The sequence below is a fragment of the Lampetra planeri genome, chromosome 13 (assembly GCF_965212315.1).
Source record: "Lampetra planeri chromosome 13, kcLamPlan1.2.h2, whole genome shotgun sequence".
NCBI classification, from domain to species: Eukaryota; Metazoa; Chordata; class Hyperoartia; order Petromyzontiformes; family Petromyzontidae; genus Lampetra; species Lampetra planeri.
The window spans coordinates 642,342-657,071 of NC_136119.1; the positions used below are offsets into that span (position 1 = coordinate 642,342).

General features: G+C 55.4%; 2 protein-coding genes across 2 annotated transcripts; one reads left to right on the forward strand and one right to left on the reverse strand.

Moving 5' to 3' along the window:
* Positions 1-128: 128 nt before the first annotated feature.
* On the reverse strand, positions 129-3,617 carry LYRM7 (LYR motif containing 7). Its single transcript, XM_078599794.1, has 5 exons — positions 3,528-3,617; positions 2,731-2,803; positions 1,910-1,980; positions 1,742-1,823; positions 129-990 (listed from the first exon to the last, which is right to left on the reverse strand). Exons 1-5 carry the CDS (start codon positions 3,543-3,545, stop codon positions 920-922), a joined length of 315 nt encoding a protein of 104 aa, XP_078455920.1. The 5' UTR covers positions 3,546-3,617; the 3' UTR covers positions 129-919.
* Positions 3,618-4,143: 526 nt separating this feature from the next.
* Positions 4,144-7,766, forward strand: HINT1 (histidine triad nucleotide binding protein 1). The gene is made up of 3 exons (XM_078599793.1): positions 4,144-4,363; positions 6,121-6,225; positions 7,254-7,766. Exons 1-3 carry the CDS (start codon positions 4,253-4,255, stop codon positions 7,416-7,418), a joined length of 381 nt encoding a protein of 126 aa, XP_078455919.1. The 5' UTR covers positions 4,144-4,252; the 3' UTR covers positions 7,419-7,766.
* Positions 7,767-14,730: the final 6,964 nt, after the last annotated feature.

Sequence of the window (14,730 nt, forward strand, 5' to 3'; positions counted from 1 at the left end):
AAATATCCCCCCGTAAAGCCTTAACAGAATTAAGAGAAGCACCTATGAAGGCCGACAGGTCGGCGTGCGGCGTTATCGACACGGGGCACATGAAACGTCAACAAATAATCCACGGCAAGGTGCAGGCGCATCGCGGATCGCTCTTTATTGGTGGACAAAGCGACAACATCGACAGTCGTAGGGCGGGCAGGAGAACGCGGGCTGCCTTGTCTTTTAAACGTGGGGGCGGGGGGAGGGGTCCCAATTCAAGTATTGGTGAAGAGAGAGGAAGTTTCCACCAATTATCCTACTGATGAATGATGAGCCCCTATATCGTTTCTGAAGATTTGGCTGTACGGGGGGAATAGTTCGGTCATGAAATCAGGCCTGAAACGACGAGCAAAATCCAGGCAAACGTGTCGTCACACGCCCTCTTGTTTAGTCCGGAGTCCAGAGCGCTGGTATTCCCAAGATTCTGAGAAAAGCCGGAATGGCAAGCCAGTGCATGCTTGCAGTAACAATGTAACAATGCAGAGCCCCTTTTGTCGATGCACTGCTGAACGAGGGCCTCCCGCACCGTGCAGGTTGTGCGCGGGGGGTTGTTCGGCCATACTTCACCATGCTGGTCAGTGCAGGTTGTCGGAGGCGGCGGGGGGGATGGGGGGCATAGAAGTAAAATACAATAATGGATCTTTCCGTACATCTGCAGCAGCCTATTGCAAACCCATGTGCATGGTGGTCATTACCTATCCAGGCACTATCTAAGCTCAACCCTGCTTAGCTCTTGGGACCCGACGATGGGTCTCAGCGTGGCGGTTCCTGCGAGCCCTCGGTGGGACACTCGGGGGACCCTTGGGGTGCCCTCGGGGGGTCCTGCGGGGCCAGTGCAGGGTAGATGACGGAGTGGGGGAGGGGGGCAGGTGCCAGTGACGAGCTCTTGTTAACAGCACCTAGGAATGCCCCCGGCGGGCGGAGGGCCCTCCTCCAAGTGCTCCTTGGATGGGTTGATGCCTGGAAGGTGGACAAGAAGAGTGAGTGAGCGGCAATCCACTCAGTACAGCACAGCACAGGAATGATGGAATGGCCTTAACGTTCATGAACCCAGCACCCACTGAAAGTAACCCCCTGCTCGCGATGCTGATGGTCGTTGAATCGGCACTACAGGTGTTGTGATGGTGGCACTGCTGATAGTGATGGCGGCTTTGCCGGTGATGATGGTGTGTTGCTGTGTGAGTGTGTCAGTGTGACGGTGTGTCGCTGTGTCCATGTGTTTGTGTGATGGTGTGATGCTCTATCGGTGTGTCCTTGTGACTGTGTGTCAGGGTAATGGTGTCGGTATGGTGTCGGTATGATGGTGTCATTGTGTCAGCGTGTTGGGTTGTCGATGTAATAGTGTCGGTGTGATGGTGTCAGTGTGATGGTTTCGGTGTGATGGTGCATCAGCGTGTTGGCTTGTCAATGTAATGGTGTCGGTTGTGATGGTGTGACGGTGTGATGGTGTGTCAGCGTGTTGGCATATCGGTGTAATGGTGTCGGTGTAATGGTGTCGGTGTAATGGTGTCGGTGTGATGGTGTGACGGTGTGATGGTGTGTCAGCGTGTTGGCATATCGGTGTAATGGTGTCGGTGTAATGGTGTTGGTGTGATGGTTTTGGAGTGACGGTGTGTCAGCGTGTTGGCTCGTCAATGTAATGGTCTCGGTGTAATGGTGTCGGTGTGATGGTGACTGTGTGTTGGCCTTGGCGTGATTGTGAGGAGCTCACGCAGGGCCCCGGACTCCATGACCTCTGCTTGCACCACAGACGTCCTCAGAACCAGTTCCACGTCGCTGCCAAACTTGAGCAGCTGTAAAAGCGTAGGTCAGAGGTCAGCTCATAGGGCCACGGGGTCACCGACAGCTCCCCCTTCAATGCGACGGGTTCCATCCTCACCTCGGTGATCTTGTCGGGTGACAACTCCTGCCGGTTCTTCTCAAATTCCACGTTGATCATTTTCCGTACGGCTTCAACGAGAGAGATGATGACGCACGCGCAGGTGAAGCGGCAATGTTTCATCATCATGAGGTATGATCAATCCAAGTCGTGGCCATCTCTCCCAATCCTGTGACGATGCTTATGAAGAAAAAAATAATCAGACTACTGGAGAAATCCAATAAGCTATAAAACTCTTTTTCACAGATGTCCAGTAAATGTATAAGATCACCGCTCTCCTATCCATAGCGAATGAAATTCATAACAAACCAATGATTGTCTAGCCTTTTGCCAGTTTCAATGCACTAACGATTACCATGACGGTCAAGACGTTGGAGTGGTGATATCCCTGCCTTTAACCAGCAGTGGATTGAGCATGGCTGATCATGCGGTTGTCAGACGAAGATACCTCGCCCCTAAAAAATGTCACCGCCGAGGACCAAATGATCCAGAATGCACCTGGTTCAAGTTAGATCTCACCAGCCAAGCAGATTTGAGTCCGGATAGCGAGAGGATGAACGACCGCCTACGTCCTCAGTGCACAACTCGTGTTACAGGTTTGCTTCGGGGATTCGTTGTGGGCAGCAGGGGATGGGGTGGGGGGCTGCAGCAAAATAAAGTTCTCTACCGCTATGTTGTTGTCACGTGTAAGCTCCTCGCCTGGTGAAGTATGTTTCAGATAACCTCCAAAGACGACCCGCAAAGCCGTGGGGAAGGAGGGGGGGGCTCATCCAGCAGTGGATGGTTCCAGTGGTGGCTGGCTGCACACTGCCACCACCTACCATCCAGGCTCGCCGAATCATCCTGGAACACGCGCCTCCGCGTCTTGTGCAGGGCGCGGAAGAGGGACAACACCTTGGGGGGAGGCCGGGGGTAGACAGACAAAGATGCCCCCCCCACCACATTTAGTGACACGCGCTGTTGGGGCCAGGTGCTGTTGGCGAGCACCTATGAAGGCACGCACGGTGCACGAGTGTGACAAGGGCCCCTCTGCCCCACCCTCAGTGCTGATGTGTACACAGTCCGTACAAGGTACTCATTTCAGGCTGAGCAGAACTAGTGGAGGCACAGGACTTGTTTCAGATAAGTCTCGCCACTGATGTTAACCGCGGTCTGGTAGCGAACTCAAGTGTAAAAGTGCGTAGCGCAGTGCGCTAACTACTGCTCCAGTGATCGTTATCACCCCCCACCCAATCATCAACGGTGACGTTACCATGCACGTTTTGTGCCGGGCTAGGTGCAATGCTTAAGCCGTCACGTGCAGCGTGGAAGGCTCGCTGCAGGCAGGATGTCACTGCACAGACCCAGGTGTTATGGGTGAAGTGACGGAAATAATTGTCAGATGCGTCCACCACCAACATCACCCCCATCACCAACTCCCCACGTGAGCTCCATCGTTCGCGCGACCCCGCGACCTTGTCCACCCATCACTGAGCGCCCACTGCACCCCCATCAAGGCGGGTGGTGGTCTCGGGGATCTACACGGGACCCAGCGAGCGGGTCCCACCCCGCGGGAGACACGGGGGAACACGGGGGGACCCCGCGGGGAGCGAGGGGAGCGAGGGGAGACGCGGGTCACCTGTGCCCTGGCCGCCATGCGTACGTCTCGCGTCTCCTGCTCCTCCCACGTGCTCCCAACTCGCGAAATATGACGTCATGTGCTTACATTTCGCGGAGGGGGGACATGACGTCACGCCAACGTGAGCCGTACCATCGCAACACGTGCCGATCACCAGCGGTCGACGTCACGGCATTATTTGGCTAACATGAATGTGACGTCACGCACAAAGGTTGTCTAAGTCATATCCTGGCGGTTGTGCCGCGTGTATGACGTCACGCAACCTCAGTACATGTCGTTGCATGCCGCGTCGGATGACGTCACATCCACAGTAATTACTGAATAAACGAGCTCTTAAATGCGCGTCCACTATTTTGCCTTTGCAATAATTACCAAAAGTAAGTCGTTAATTAAAAGTGCATTTGTTGTCCCGAATGCAAATTCTGACAAGCTGCATGCGAACCGATTGAGAATGAATCGATTCATTCCAATTTACTGTACGTTCTGTTCCGAGAGGGATCGAAATCGATAACGCGTGTTATAGTGGAATCGATAACGCGTGTTATGGTGGAATCGAAAAGCGCGTGTGTAGTGGAATCGATAACGCGTGTGTGGTGGAATGGACTTGCCTGCGTGGATCGGAATCGGCTGTTGTCATCGTTGCCGGAATCGGATCGCCGCGTCTCGGTCTGACAGTGCAGCAGTGGAGAGAGCAGCAGGAGGAGCAGTAGGATTGAAGAGGCGCAATGTCTGACGAGGTGGCCAAGGCGCAGGCGGCTCGGCCCGGGGGTGACACCATCTTCGGCAAGATCATCCGCAAAGAGATTCCAGCCAACATCATCCACGAGGACGAGCAGGTGGGCCACTTTGTTGCACGCGACCCGCGTGAGTGCCGCTTGCGACGACCGGGCGACTCTTGATTGAAATTGCGGGCGACACGTGGGCGACTACTTGGGACGACACGCGCGCGTGTCTCGGTCGTGAGGGTTGCTTGACCATACTTCACCACGCTGGTCACTGGCGCGAGGGTTTCGAATGTAATTCGCCACGCCTGGGCCACTCGGCCCCACGGGAGCCCCACGGGGGGGGGGGGGGGGGTGGCGATAGCCACTTGGCGTCCCGGGGTCACGACGTCGATGCCGATTTGCAATCGCGGGTTGCTGACCAGTTAGTCCGCAATGCGCCCCGGTCGCACCGACTCCCGCGAGCGAAGCAGCCAGGGGAGTCGTGGTGGTGGTGGGGAGTCGAGGTGGTGGGGAGTCGAGGTGGTGGGGGGTCGAGGTGGTTGGGGGTCGAGGTGGTGGGGAGGCGAGGTGGTGGGGAGTCGAGGTGGTGGGGAGTCGAGGTGGTGGGGAGTCGAGGTGGTGGGGAGTCGAGGTGGTGGGGAGTCGAGGTGGTGGGGAGTCGAGGTGGTGGGGAGGTGTGGTGGTGGGGAGGTGTGGTGGTGGGGAGGTGTGGTGGTGGGGAGGGTAGGGCTGGGTGGGGAGGGTAGGGCTGGGTGGGGAGGGTAGGGCTGGGTGGGGAGGGTAGGGCTGGGTGGGGAGGGTAGGGCTGGGTGGGGAGGGTAGGGCTGGGTGGGGAGGGTAGGGCTGGGTGGGGAGGGTAGGGCTGGGTGGGGAGGGTAGGGCTGGGTGGGGAGGGTAGGGCTGGGTGGGGAGGGTAGGGCTGGGTGGGGAGGGTAGGGCTGGGTGGGGAGGGTAGGGCTGGGTGGGGAGGGTAGGGCTGGGTGGGGAGGGTAGGGCTGGGTGGGGAGGGTAGGGCTGGGTGGGGAGGGTAGGGCTGGGTGGGGAGGGTAGGGCTGGGTGGGGAGGGTAGGGCTGGGTGGGGAGGGTAGGGCTGGGTGGGGAGGGTAGGGCTGGGTGGGGAGGGTAGGGCTGGGTGGGGAGGGTAGGGCTGGGTGGGGAGGGTAGGGCTGGGTGGGGAGGGTAGGGCTGGGTGGGGAGGGTAGGGCTGGGTGGGGAGGGTAGGGCTGGGTGGGGAGGGTAGGGCTGGGTGGGGAGGGTAGGGCTGGGTGGGGAGGGTAGGGCTGTGTGGGGAGGGTAGGGCTGGGTGGGGAGGGTAGGGCTGGGTGGGGAGGGTAGGGCTGGGTGGGGGGGGTGGGAGCGGTGGGGCTGGGTGGGGAGGGGCTGGTCACCCCGTGGTGCCCTTATACAACTCAACGTTTAACCTACTCACGCCGGCTTGTGCCCGCCCTCACAGTCGGGCATATTTGCGGAGTACACCACGCCGCCGTTGACCCTGGCCATTAACCGAGCAACCCAACGTTCCTACCAGCTCCCTCCGCAGGAATGTGTTAGAGCACGCGAGCGTTTCGAGTATTGATGGTGTTTGACGCGCTGTTCTGTGCGGGTTGGTGAAGAGTGTGAGCACAGAGGCACTCCCGTTACATTGGGCGGCTCGTTTCTTTAAGACCGCTTTTTGTGTTTCAGTGTTGTCGTCCTTCCCCCGCACATTCCCTTTAGTGATTAGCACGGTTGGCTGTAACGTACGGTGCGAAAGGAGTGCAACGTACGGACGTGCATCATGCATACACGGGCATTGACTCCCGTGTCACAGCATCGAGCAGGATCCATGAATGTGTGTGTTGCTGGCACGTGTGCGTGTGTGTGCGCAGTGTATCGTATTCCACGACGTGGCCCCCCAGGCCCCCACCCATCTCCTGGTCGTGCCCAAGAAGGTGATCCCTGGCCTTCCCAACGCCACTGCCGAGGACCAAGCGGTGAGCATCCCCCGGCAAGGGGACAAGGCAGGGGTTGAAGAACGTTTTCCCTTCGTGGGGGCCGAATAACAGCTTTAGCGGGCACAAAGACCCCCCTTATAGCGTTGACGGATTGTTGGGGCAAGTGCTGTTAGCGAGCACCTATTAAGACGGCCCGCACGGCACACGAGGGCGTGGGTGGCCAGCACCAAGCCCGGCCGTCCTTGTCTCCCTCGTGGCAAAGTTTTTACACACCGCACTAGGTACTCAGTTGAGGCTGAGTCGACCTAGGGGAGGCCCTGGACCAGTTCAGATAATCGTAACTGGTATAGGCCGTGAGCGAGAAACGAATTCGGGTTGCCGGGTTCGTAGCGAAGTGCGCGAACCGTTGCCACTCCCCACTTAGCGGACACTGCTTCCCATATTAACGCAAAAAGTAACGTGTGCGCCGGCCAAGTATAGAGGCCCGTTGCAGCGATGGAAGTGACCGAGTGTGGTGCTAAAATTAGAGACAGTGTTGCTGCCAGGTTGATCGGAAGTGTTGTTGTTGCTGGCCACACCACCACCTCGTGAGCACCTGGCAGCCTTGATAGGGGCTCGCTTAACCCTTTCCCGTTCCGATGACGTACGTGTACATCATCAAAACGAAAGCGGAAGAAAAACTAAAATAAAATAACTTTATCGGTACCGAGGTTACCACAAAGCTCTGCGGGAGGTCGTGTGCCACAGTTTGGCACCAGCTATCATAGAGTGCTGTCGTGTCACTACAGATCTCTGCGATGTCTTTATGAACAATGGCGTTACGCCTCTCTAATTACAATTAACGCCAAGCCGTTTGGGCGTTCCGAGATTCGGTGGTGAACTGGACACCGACCCTGCAATTTGCAGACTGTCTCGGAATGGGAAACAGTGAAGAGCACTCGTTCAGACAGTCCATTAGAGGCTACACAGGATATCTTTTGTGAGCATGTCCGTGTACACTCATGCTACCGTATGCACGCGTGCCAGTGTGTCACCGTACACGTGTGCATGTGTTTGCCTGCGCGCAGTTGCTCGGACACCTGATGCTGGTGGCGGCGAAGGTGGCCGGGCAGGTCGGCCTGTCCAGCGGCTACCGCCTGGTGCTAAACGACGGGCCCGAGGGTGGCCAGTCCGTCTACCACCTGCACCTGCACGTGCTGGGCGGGCGCCAGCTGGGCTGGCCCCCGGGCTAAACCCCGCGCCACCGCTGCCCGCCTCCTCCTGCGATGGAACGCATGCACTCGAGACGTGGCGGCCAGTTTCCCCTTGGGATGCAGCATACTGCGAGCCGCAACCACCTGTGTGGGGGGGCCAGCGATGAGCAGGTCCGCATCGGGTTTTAAAACGCCCCCCCCCCACCACTCCCTCCCCTCCGGCTATGAATGACAGACCCTGTCAGTGGCTCTGCATGTGAAGCTCACAACAAGACACGAGGAGGAGTTGGCAAAACCCATGCCGGGTTGCTTGGCAGCCTGCAGACATGCATTGTGGTCTGGGTGTTGCTTTTCCTGCCATTGACGTCAATAAAATCTTAAACTGTGGGCTGTGTGGGGTCGTGGTGTGTGTGGTGCGGTGCGCGGGATGGATCCGTGGTTTGTAAAGGGCATCCCGTGCCTTCACTGCCCCGTGGTCATTATACCGGCACAGTGGTCTACTTTCACAAACATCGTCACGGTGTCTTTATCGTCCCCATGACGAGCGTGCTGCCAGTGATGGTGACTACCACAAGGCAATATTGGGCACTAATAAGCAATGAATTGGGTATCGCTAACAGTATGGACGTTATATTACTGGTAGGAACCTCCTGGTTACACCAGCCCACAGGGGATTATTGTGTCCGTCCATCGTGCATCAAAAAATGGGAGGGGTGGAGAGGGGAGGGTGGGAGGGGTGGGGCTGGGTGGGGAGGGGCTGGTCACCCCGTGGTGCCCTTATAAAACTCAACGTTTAACCAACTCACGCCGGCTTGTGCTCGCCCTCACAGTCGGCCATATTTCCGGAATACACCACGCCGCCGTTGACCCTGGCCATTGACCGAGCAACCCAACGTTCCTACCAGCTCCCTCCGCAGGAATGTGTTCCGTGAGTTCAAATTTGTGCAATTCATCCACGATAGGCACAAGAAGTATACATGCATGAACCAATTCAATTCGTTGGTGTATTTGCGAGGGTGCCACTCAAAAGTCAACTTCGTATTTTCAAGTTCACGCCTCTTGATTGTATTAATTTTCCTGTTAATTCACTGCAAGTTTAAAGATGATCCTTCAACCGGTTGCTTGACGGCATTGAGATATGAATCAGGCAATACATATCAAGTCGGAGTCTAGAGGCATAAATGCAGAAAATACGGGGATCGTGAGCAACCTGAGCAGTTGACTTTTACACTCAAGTAAGATTGAGAGGAGGGTGTGATCCCAGTGGCACCGTAGTGAGTATATCCCAGTGGGGGTCAGGAAGGCAGACCCTAGGAGTGGGGAACATTCCAGAAATAATATGATGCATGTATGGCACGATAGTTTAACATCCCTGTAGAGTTACACAACTAGACACTACGTGTGTCCGCATGTGGTCAACGCTCTACTGCTACACAGGGGCCCCCTTCTGACGACAGTCCTGGAATGCTCAGGTGGCGATGGTGGGAGTCCTTGTGGAGCCAGACGTAGCGTACCCACTGGGATTCATGTCTCGCGGAGTATCGTCCACATCGATGGTAGACTGACCGGAGTAGGCACATGACTAGTACAGTCGCAAGACGTTGATGGGATGTGAATTGCTGGGTGTGGAAATATTTTCCGCGTTGCCCGACCCCGCCCGACTGAGACTAATCCCTCTGTTAACGATGACGCTGCGGCCCGACTCATCCCTGACGACACGGCTTGCAGCGTCATCGTATGGAGTGGTCACAGTGCTTGCAGCTTCTCTATCCCTTCTGTTCGGAGGGCAGTCCTCTTCCCTCTTGCTGTGCACTCACGGTGTGCACCTGACCACGTTGACACTCTGGGCCACTCTGGAAGCCCCACGGGACCTCCTTTGTCGCGCAGTGACCCTGCCCAGTGCGAGCCAGACCGACACGGTGGGAGTGATCATGGCAAGCATTTATTGATGGCAGTCATTGCTCTTGAGTGGGCAGGGCTGGTCGCTCTACAACACCGAGGGATGAGCGCGAAGGATTAGCAGAGGGTTAGCGGGGGGGGTCAGCGGAGGGGAGGGGGGCAGGGAGGGGCCGGACACTGGCCCCAAAACGCGGCGACGTCACCGCTATTGCTTGATTAGTCTTAATTACTAGCGCTGCTGCACACAAAGGGAGGGAGATCCACGCCGTCGCGTCCACCAGGACGAACCTTCGTCGTACGGACGAGGTGCGGACAGACACGACCGCGGCGGCGTAGCTGTCGGGAGTGCACAGCCGGTGCCCACGTTTCTAGCTACATTCGAGGGAAACTGGGACGGGTCCTCAATATCATTCCTCGCACCAAGGGGCAGTGCCAACCGTGCTACGCCACCGCGGGACCGACAGTGTCACTGCCACGCTCGGCACACGGGGCCCCGAATGAGGCCTCACACGTGGGAGATACACAATTGCACTGAATGCGGTATAGGTCTAAAGTTAAATATATATACACACATGCCTCTCTCTCTCTGAGCCCTTAACATCTGGTCGGTGGCAGCAGAAGGTGAAATACTGATTGGGGTGGGAGGTCAAGTGCAGCAGTCAACGGCTGCCACTAGGCGGCGCTGTAGACGGAGAAACAAGAGGCCCCAACACTGAAAAGGCGATCACATTGCAATGGCGATGGGTGGGCAAATAAGTCTGGAAGGAGTGCACTAACCAATCAAACGTTAGCCCTACCCAACAAGCCGACCAGACACTGGTCCTCCCAATTGACCCTATACCCTAACCCCACTTCCAGTGCTTTGGCGGGGCCTCTGGCTAACTTTGCCTACTTTCCAATTCGAGAGTTTGCAGCACCTGCAACATGAGATTGCAGAGTGGCAGCATGAGGTGGGAATTGTATTGCAGACCGCGTGATTGTGTCCCCGATAGTTTGGTTGTTTGTGACCTTTTCAATCGGTTAACGAGTGACAGGATGACAGCACCAGAGAACGTGTTTAAGAGGTGCAGTGGCTCGACTCTAATTGGGATGGGGGGAGGGCACTCCACTCCGTCTGGGGCCCCTGGCAGTCTGCTCTTGTAGGCACATACTCTGAAGACGGCGACGCCAAGGTCACTCTTGCAAATGAGACAACCCTGGTCGCTTGAAGTCTCCTCTGGCTACATCAATAAACTTGACATTCATGAGAAACAGACTTGAAAATCTCAGTCGGGTGTATTCACCATTGCTGAGGAACTCTGTCCCCGTTTGTCCTCTTTGATCATTCTCTTATCCCCTCCATCCAAGACTTCATTGAGAAGTTACCCCCTTTCTGATCGCCATGTTCACACACTCCTGCCTGGTCGATTGACTGTGGAGAACGCCCCTCCCCAGTGTTTGCGGCACGGTTTGAAAATGAGTCCTTCGCCACCACCAACCACAGCTCCCGCGGAGACATCATTGCCTCCGTCATCATCATCAGCAGCAGCCAGCAACACGGGATGATGGCATTTGGGCCAGACAACAGATGCAGGGGGTAGCAGCAGTAAGAGCAGCAACAACATCAAAGGACGGGGATGCGCGTACACAAACGAAGACCGACGAGCAAAGTGAGACGCATGGCAAGTGTCCAGCTCCAACATAGCAGCAGCATCATCAACAACGTTAACACCGTCAACATCATCAACAGCAATAGCAGCTGCCTGGACAAACCTGGAACACAGTAACGGTAACAGCAGCATCAAGAGCAAATGTTTTAGCAAGGACTGTGTCGAACCGCTTGTTTTCGTTCTGATAAGTGACCTGAATGGCAGCACTTGTTACAACTTTACGCTGTTTAGTTTGGTCAAACAATTTTAACTTTTTGTCACAAAGTATAACTTCATCACCAACCTTCCTCCTCACTCAAACAACGACCTTAAAAGCAGGGGTGAGGAACCCACGGGCCCATGAGCCAGACACGGCTCGTAACTTCATCTCACTCGGCCCACGATTTCATCTCACACAGCCCACGACTCCATCTCACACAGCCCACGACTCCATCCCACACAGCCCACGACTCCATCTCACACAGCCCACGACTCCATCTCACACAGCCCACGACTCCATCTCACACAGCCCACGACTCCATCTCACACAGCCCACGACTCCATCTCACACAGCCCACGACTCCATCTCACACAGCCCACGACTCCATCCCACACAGCCCACGACTCCATCTCACACAGCCCACGACTCCATCTCACACAGCCCACGACTCCATCTCACACAGCCCACGATTCCATCTCACACAGCCCACGACTTCATCTCACACAGCCCACGACTCCATCTCACACAGCCCACGACTCCATCTCACACAGCCCACGACTCCATCTCACACAGCCCACGACTCCATCTCACACAGCCCACGACTCCATCTCACACAGCCCACGACTCCATCTCACACAGCCCACGACTCCATCTCACACAGCCCACGACTCCATCCCACACAGCCCACGACTCCATCTCACACAGCCCACGACTCCATCTCACACAGCCCACGACTCCATCTCACACAGCCCACGATTCCATCTCACACAGCCCACGACTTCATCTCACACAGCCCACGACTCCATCTCACACAGCCCACGACTCCATCTCACACAGCCCACGACTCCATCTCACACAGCCCACGACTCCATCTCACACAGCCCACGATTCCATCTCACACAGCCCACGACTCCATCCCACACAGCCCACGACTCCATCTCACACAGCCCACGACTCCATCCCACACAGCCCACGACTCCATCTCACACAGCCCACGACTCCATCCCACACAGCCCACGACTCCATCTCACACAGCCCACGACTCCATCTCACACAGCCCACGACTCCATCCCACACAGCCCACGACGTCATCCCACACAGCCCACGACTCCATCTCACACAGCCCACGACTCCATCTCACACAGCCCACGACGTCATCCCACACAGCCCACGACTCCATCTCACACAGCCCACGACTCCATCTCACACAGCCCACGACTCCATCTCACACAGCCCACGACTCCATCTCACACAGCCCACGACTCCATCTCACACAGCCCACGACTCCATCTCACACAGCCCACGACTCCATCTCACACAGCCCACGATTCCATCTCACACAGCCCACGGCCACACGAGGCCTACATATCTCTTTCTAAACCACGGATGCTATTTATCAGTCACTGTAAGCATCTAGCTGCACTAATCGGCTATTAAATGTCTTATTTGGTCCTCCGTAAGGGAAAAGGGGTTCCTCACCACTGCGTGAAGTAATTGCCAATAGTTCAGCTTACGCAGGTGAGCCTAAGTCTCACGAAACCTCAGCAGGGCCCTGCATTGGAATGTTTGGCCAGTTCCTTTTTAATGAGTACTCGACAGCATTATTATTTTTGCGTTCTACTTGGAGACAATCCCGAGACAAGCCGCCCCCATGCAATTAGTGGGACACGACTCTCAGAGAGGTTCACAAGGGCGTGTCCTAGAACCCGCTCGCAGCAGAGTGGACGAGCTCATGTAGTTCCACACACAAGTCTCCGTCTGGTCCACCAACCATTTTCTTTCTTTAGAACTGCTTGTGTGTGTGTTTAGTTTGTTGTCCTTCCCCACCTTCCCCCGCACCTCCCGATTCAGCATGGGTTGGCTTATGTACGGTGCGAAAGAAGTTCAACGCACAGTACAACATACAGAACATGCGCCGTCACTCAAACCACCCCCTCCTCCCCGATGGGGAAATACACGTTGGCAATCTTGCTGCTGCGCTGCCCGATTATTTGAGTGACATCTCGTCTGGGCGTTGTTGTTGTTTTGTTTAACTTGAGCCGCACGAGCGACGCGGCGGCGCGCCGTGGACATTTTGATGCAAAAAAAACCCAACGAACAACACGCTACAACACCCGAGTCGCCATTCTCCTGTCAGCATCATCGTCATCCGTCGTCGTCGTCACAGCTTCCCCCTCCGCCCCAGCCCGAGTTAGTCACGGCGATTAGCGAATTAGGGGAACATTTACTCGGGCTTGTCCACTGCGCGGGTTCTGCCGGTAAATTGGAACGAAGGCGGCCAAAGGGACGTGAAGACGGCAGCGGCGTTGCTATGGAGATGCCATCCACAATCGCGGTCTGCCCGCAAGGGAAGGTCCCGCATCTCGCTTGTCAACCGTTAACTCGTTGCGCTATAAAATACCTCACCGGTACATTCCTTCATTATCCAGAGCATCGGAGGCTCCGTGAGCTACATGCAGAGTAAACCACACCGCAATTCTAATCATACGATACAATGAATAACGTACGCCCACTATGCACCTCGGGAAAGCCTCGCCTGAGTCTCAAGACGGCCTGCCAGGAGGGTTCTGTGCTACACTGGCGGATGTTGGGTGCACGACTCCATTCGTGAGATTGTACGATGCTTCGTGTGGAAGGGAAACTGGAGAACCCGGAGAAAACCCAGCAACCTCTTACGTGGAGATTGACAATTAAAAAATTCCACCACAGATGGATTCAAGAATCCACTGTGTATACTTTGCCGTCTAGCCCCCTCGATTTGTGAATTGTTCATCATAGGCAGGCGAGAGCCTTGACTGATTTAGAACGCTTTGCTTAACCAGGCCAAGCCTGAACGTAAACGCTCCCGTGGGGAAACACCTAATTTGCCACTCTGTGCAAGCGACCTATAGTAATGACCCAACCAATTGTTATTTGTCATGCGGAGAGAGATTGTGTGTGTGTGTTAGTATCACCAATTACATTCACGTTTAATGACGCACTTGCAAAACTGGGTAAACAAAATAGATGACATTCTCTCTATAGGTGTATTCTGGGCGCCCCTCTGTTGCCACCCTGGGTCACCCATCCCTAAAGTCCGGGCCTCTGGTTAAAAGTCAGTGTTGACATGAGCTCTGGGGATTTAATATGACGAGGCAAATATTTTTTTTCACGGATTGGGGAAGAGCGATGATTAAACCTGTGGATAGCAGGTACAGTAAAGGGACAAAACCTCAAGATTTCATCCAATAATCCAGTACACTTTGGTAGTAATTAAAAAATAAAGCACAGGAGATTTGGCGAAACAGATACTAAAATATAAAACTCATTATCAGGCAGCCTTGTGAGAAAAATATAATTGTTACAAGTGTTGTTTTTTTCGTCTCATGTGAGAACTAAAATCCTGTTTGACAAAAAATGAGCGTGTAAACTTTTAAACCGAAGTTCGTCCGCAGGAATGGAATCTGGGGTGGTGTAGTATTGGCTATCGCACTTGCGCTGTGAGCTCGCTCACCCGAGTTTCGATTCCCAGCCACTGCCTAACATCAGTGGCGAATTTTATTTGGAGCAGTGCCCGAGTGGCCCCTGCTCAAACTCGCGGCTGACCTGCAATGCGCGACCCACA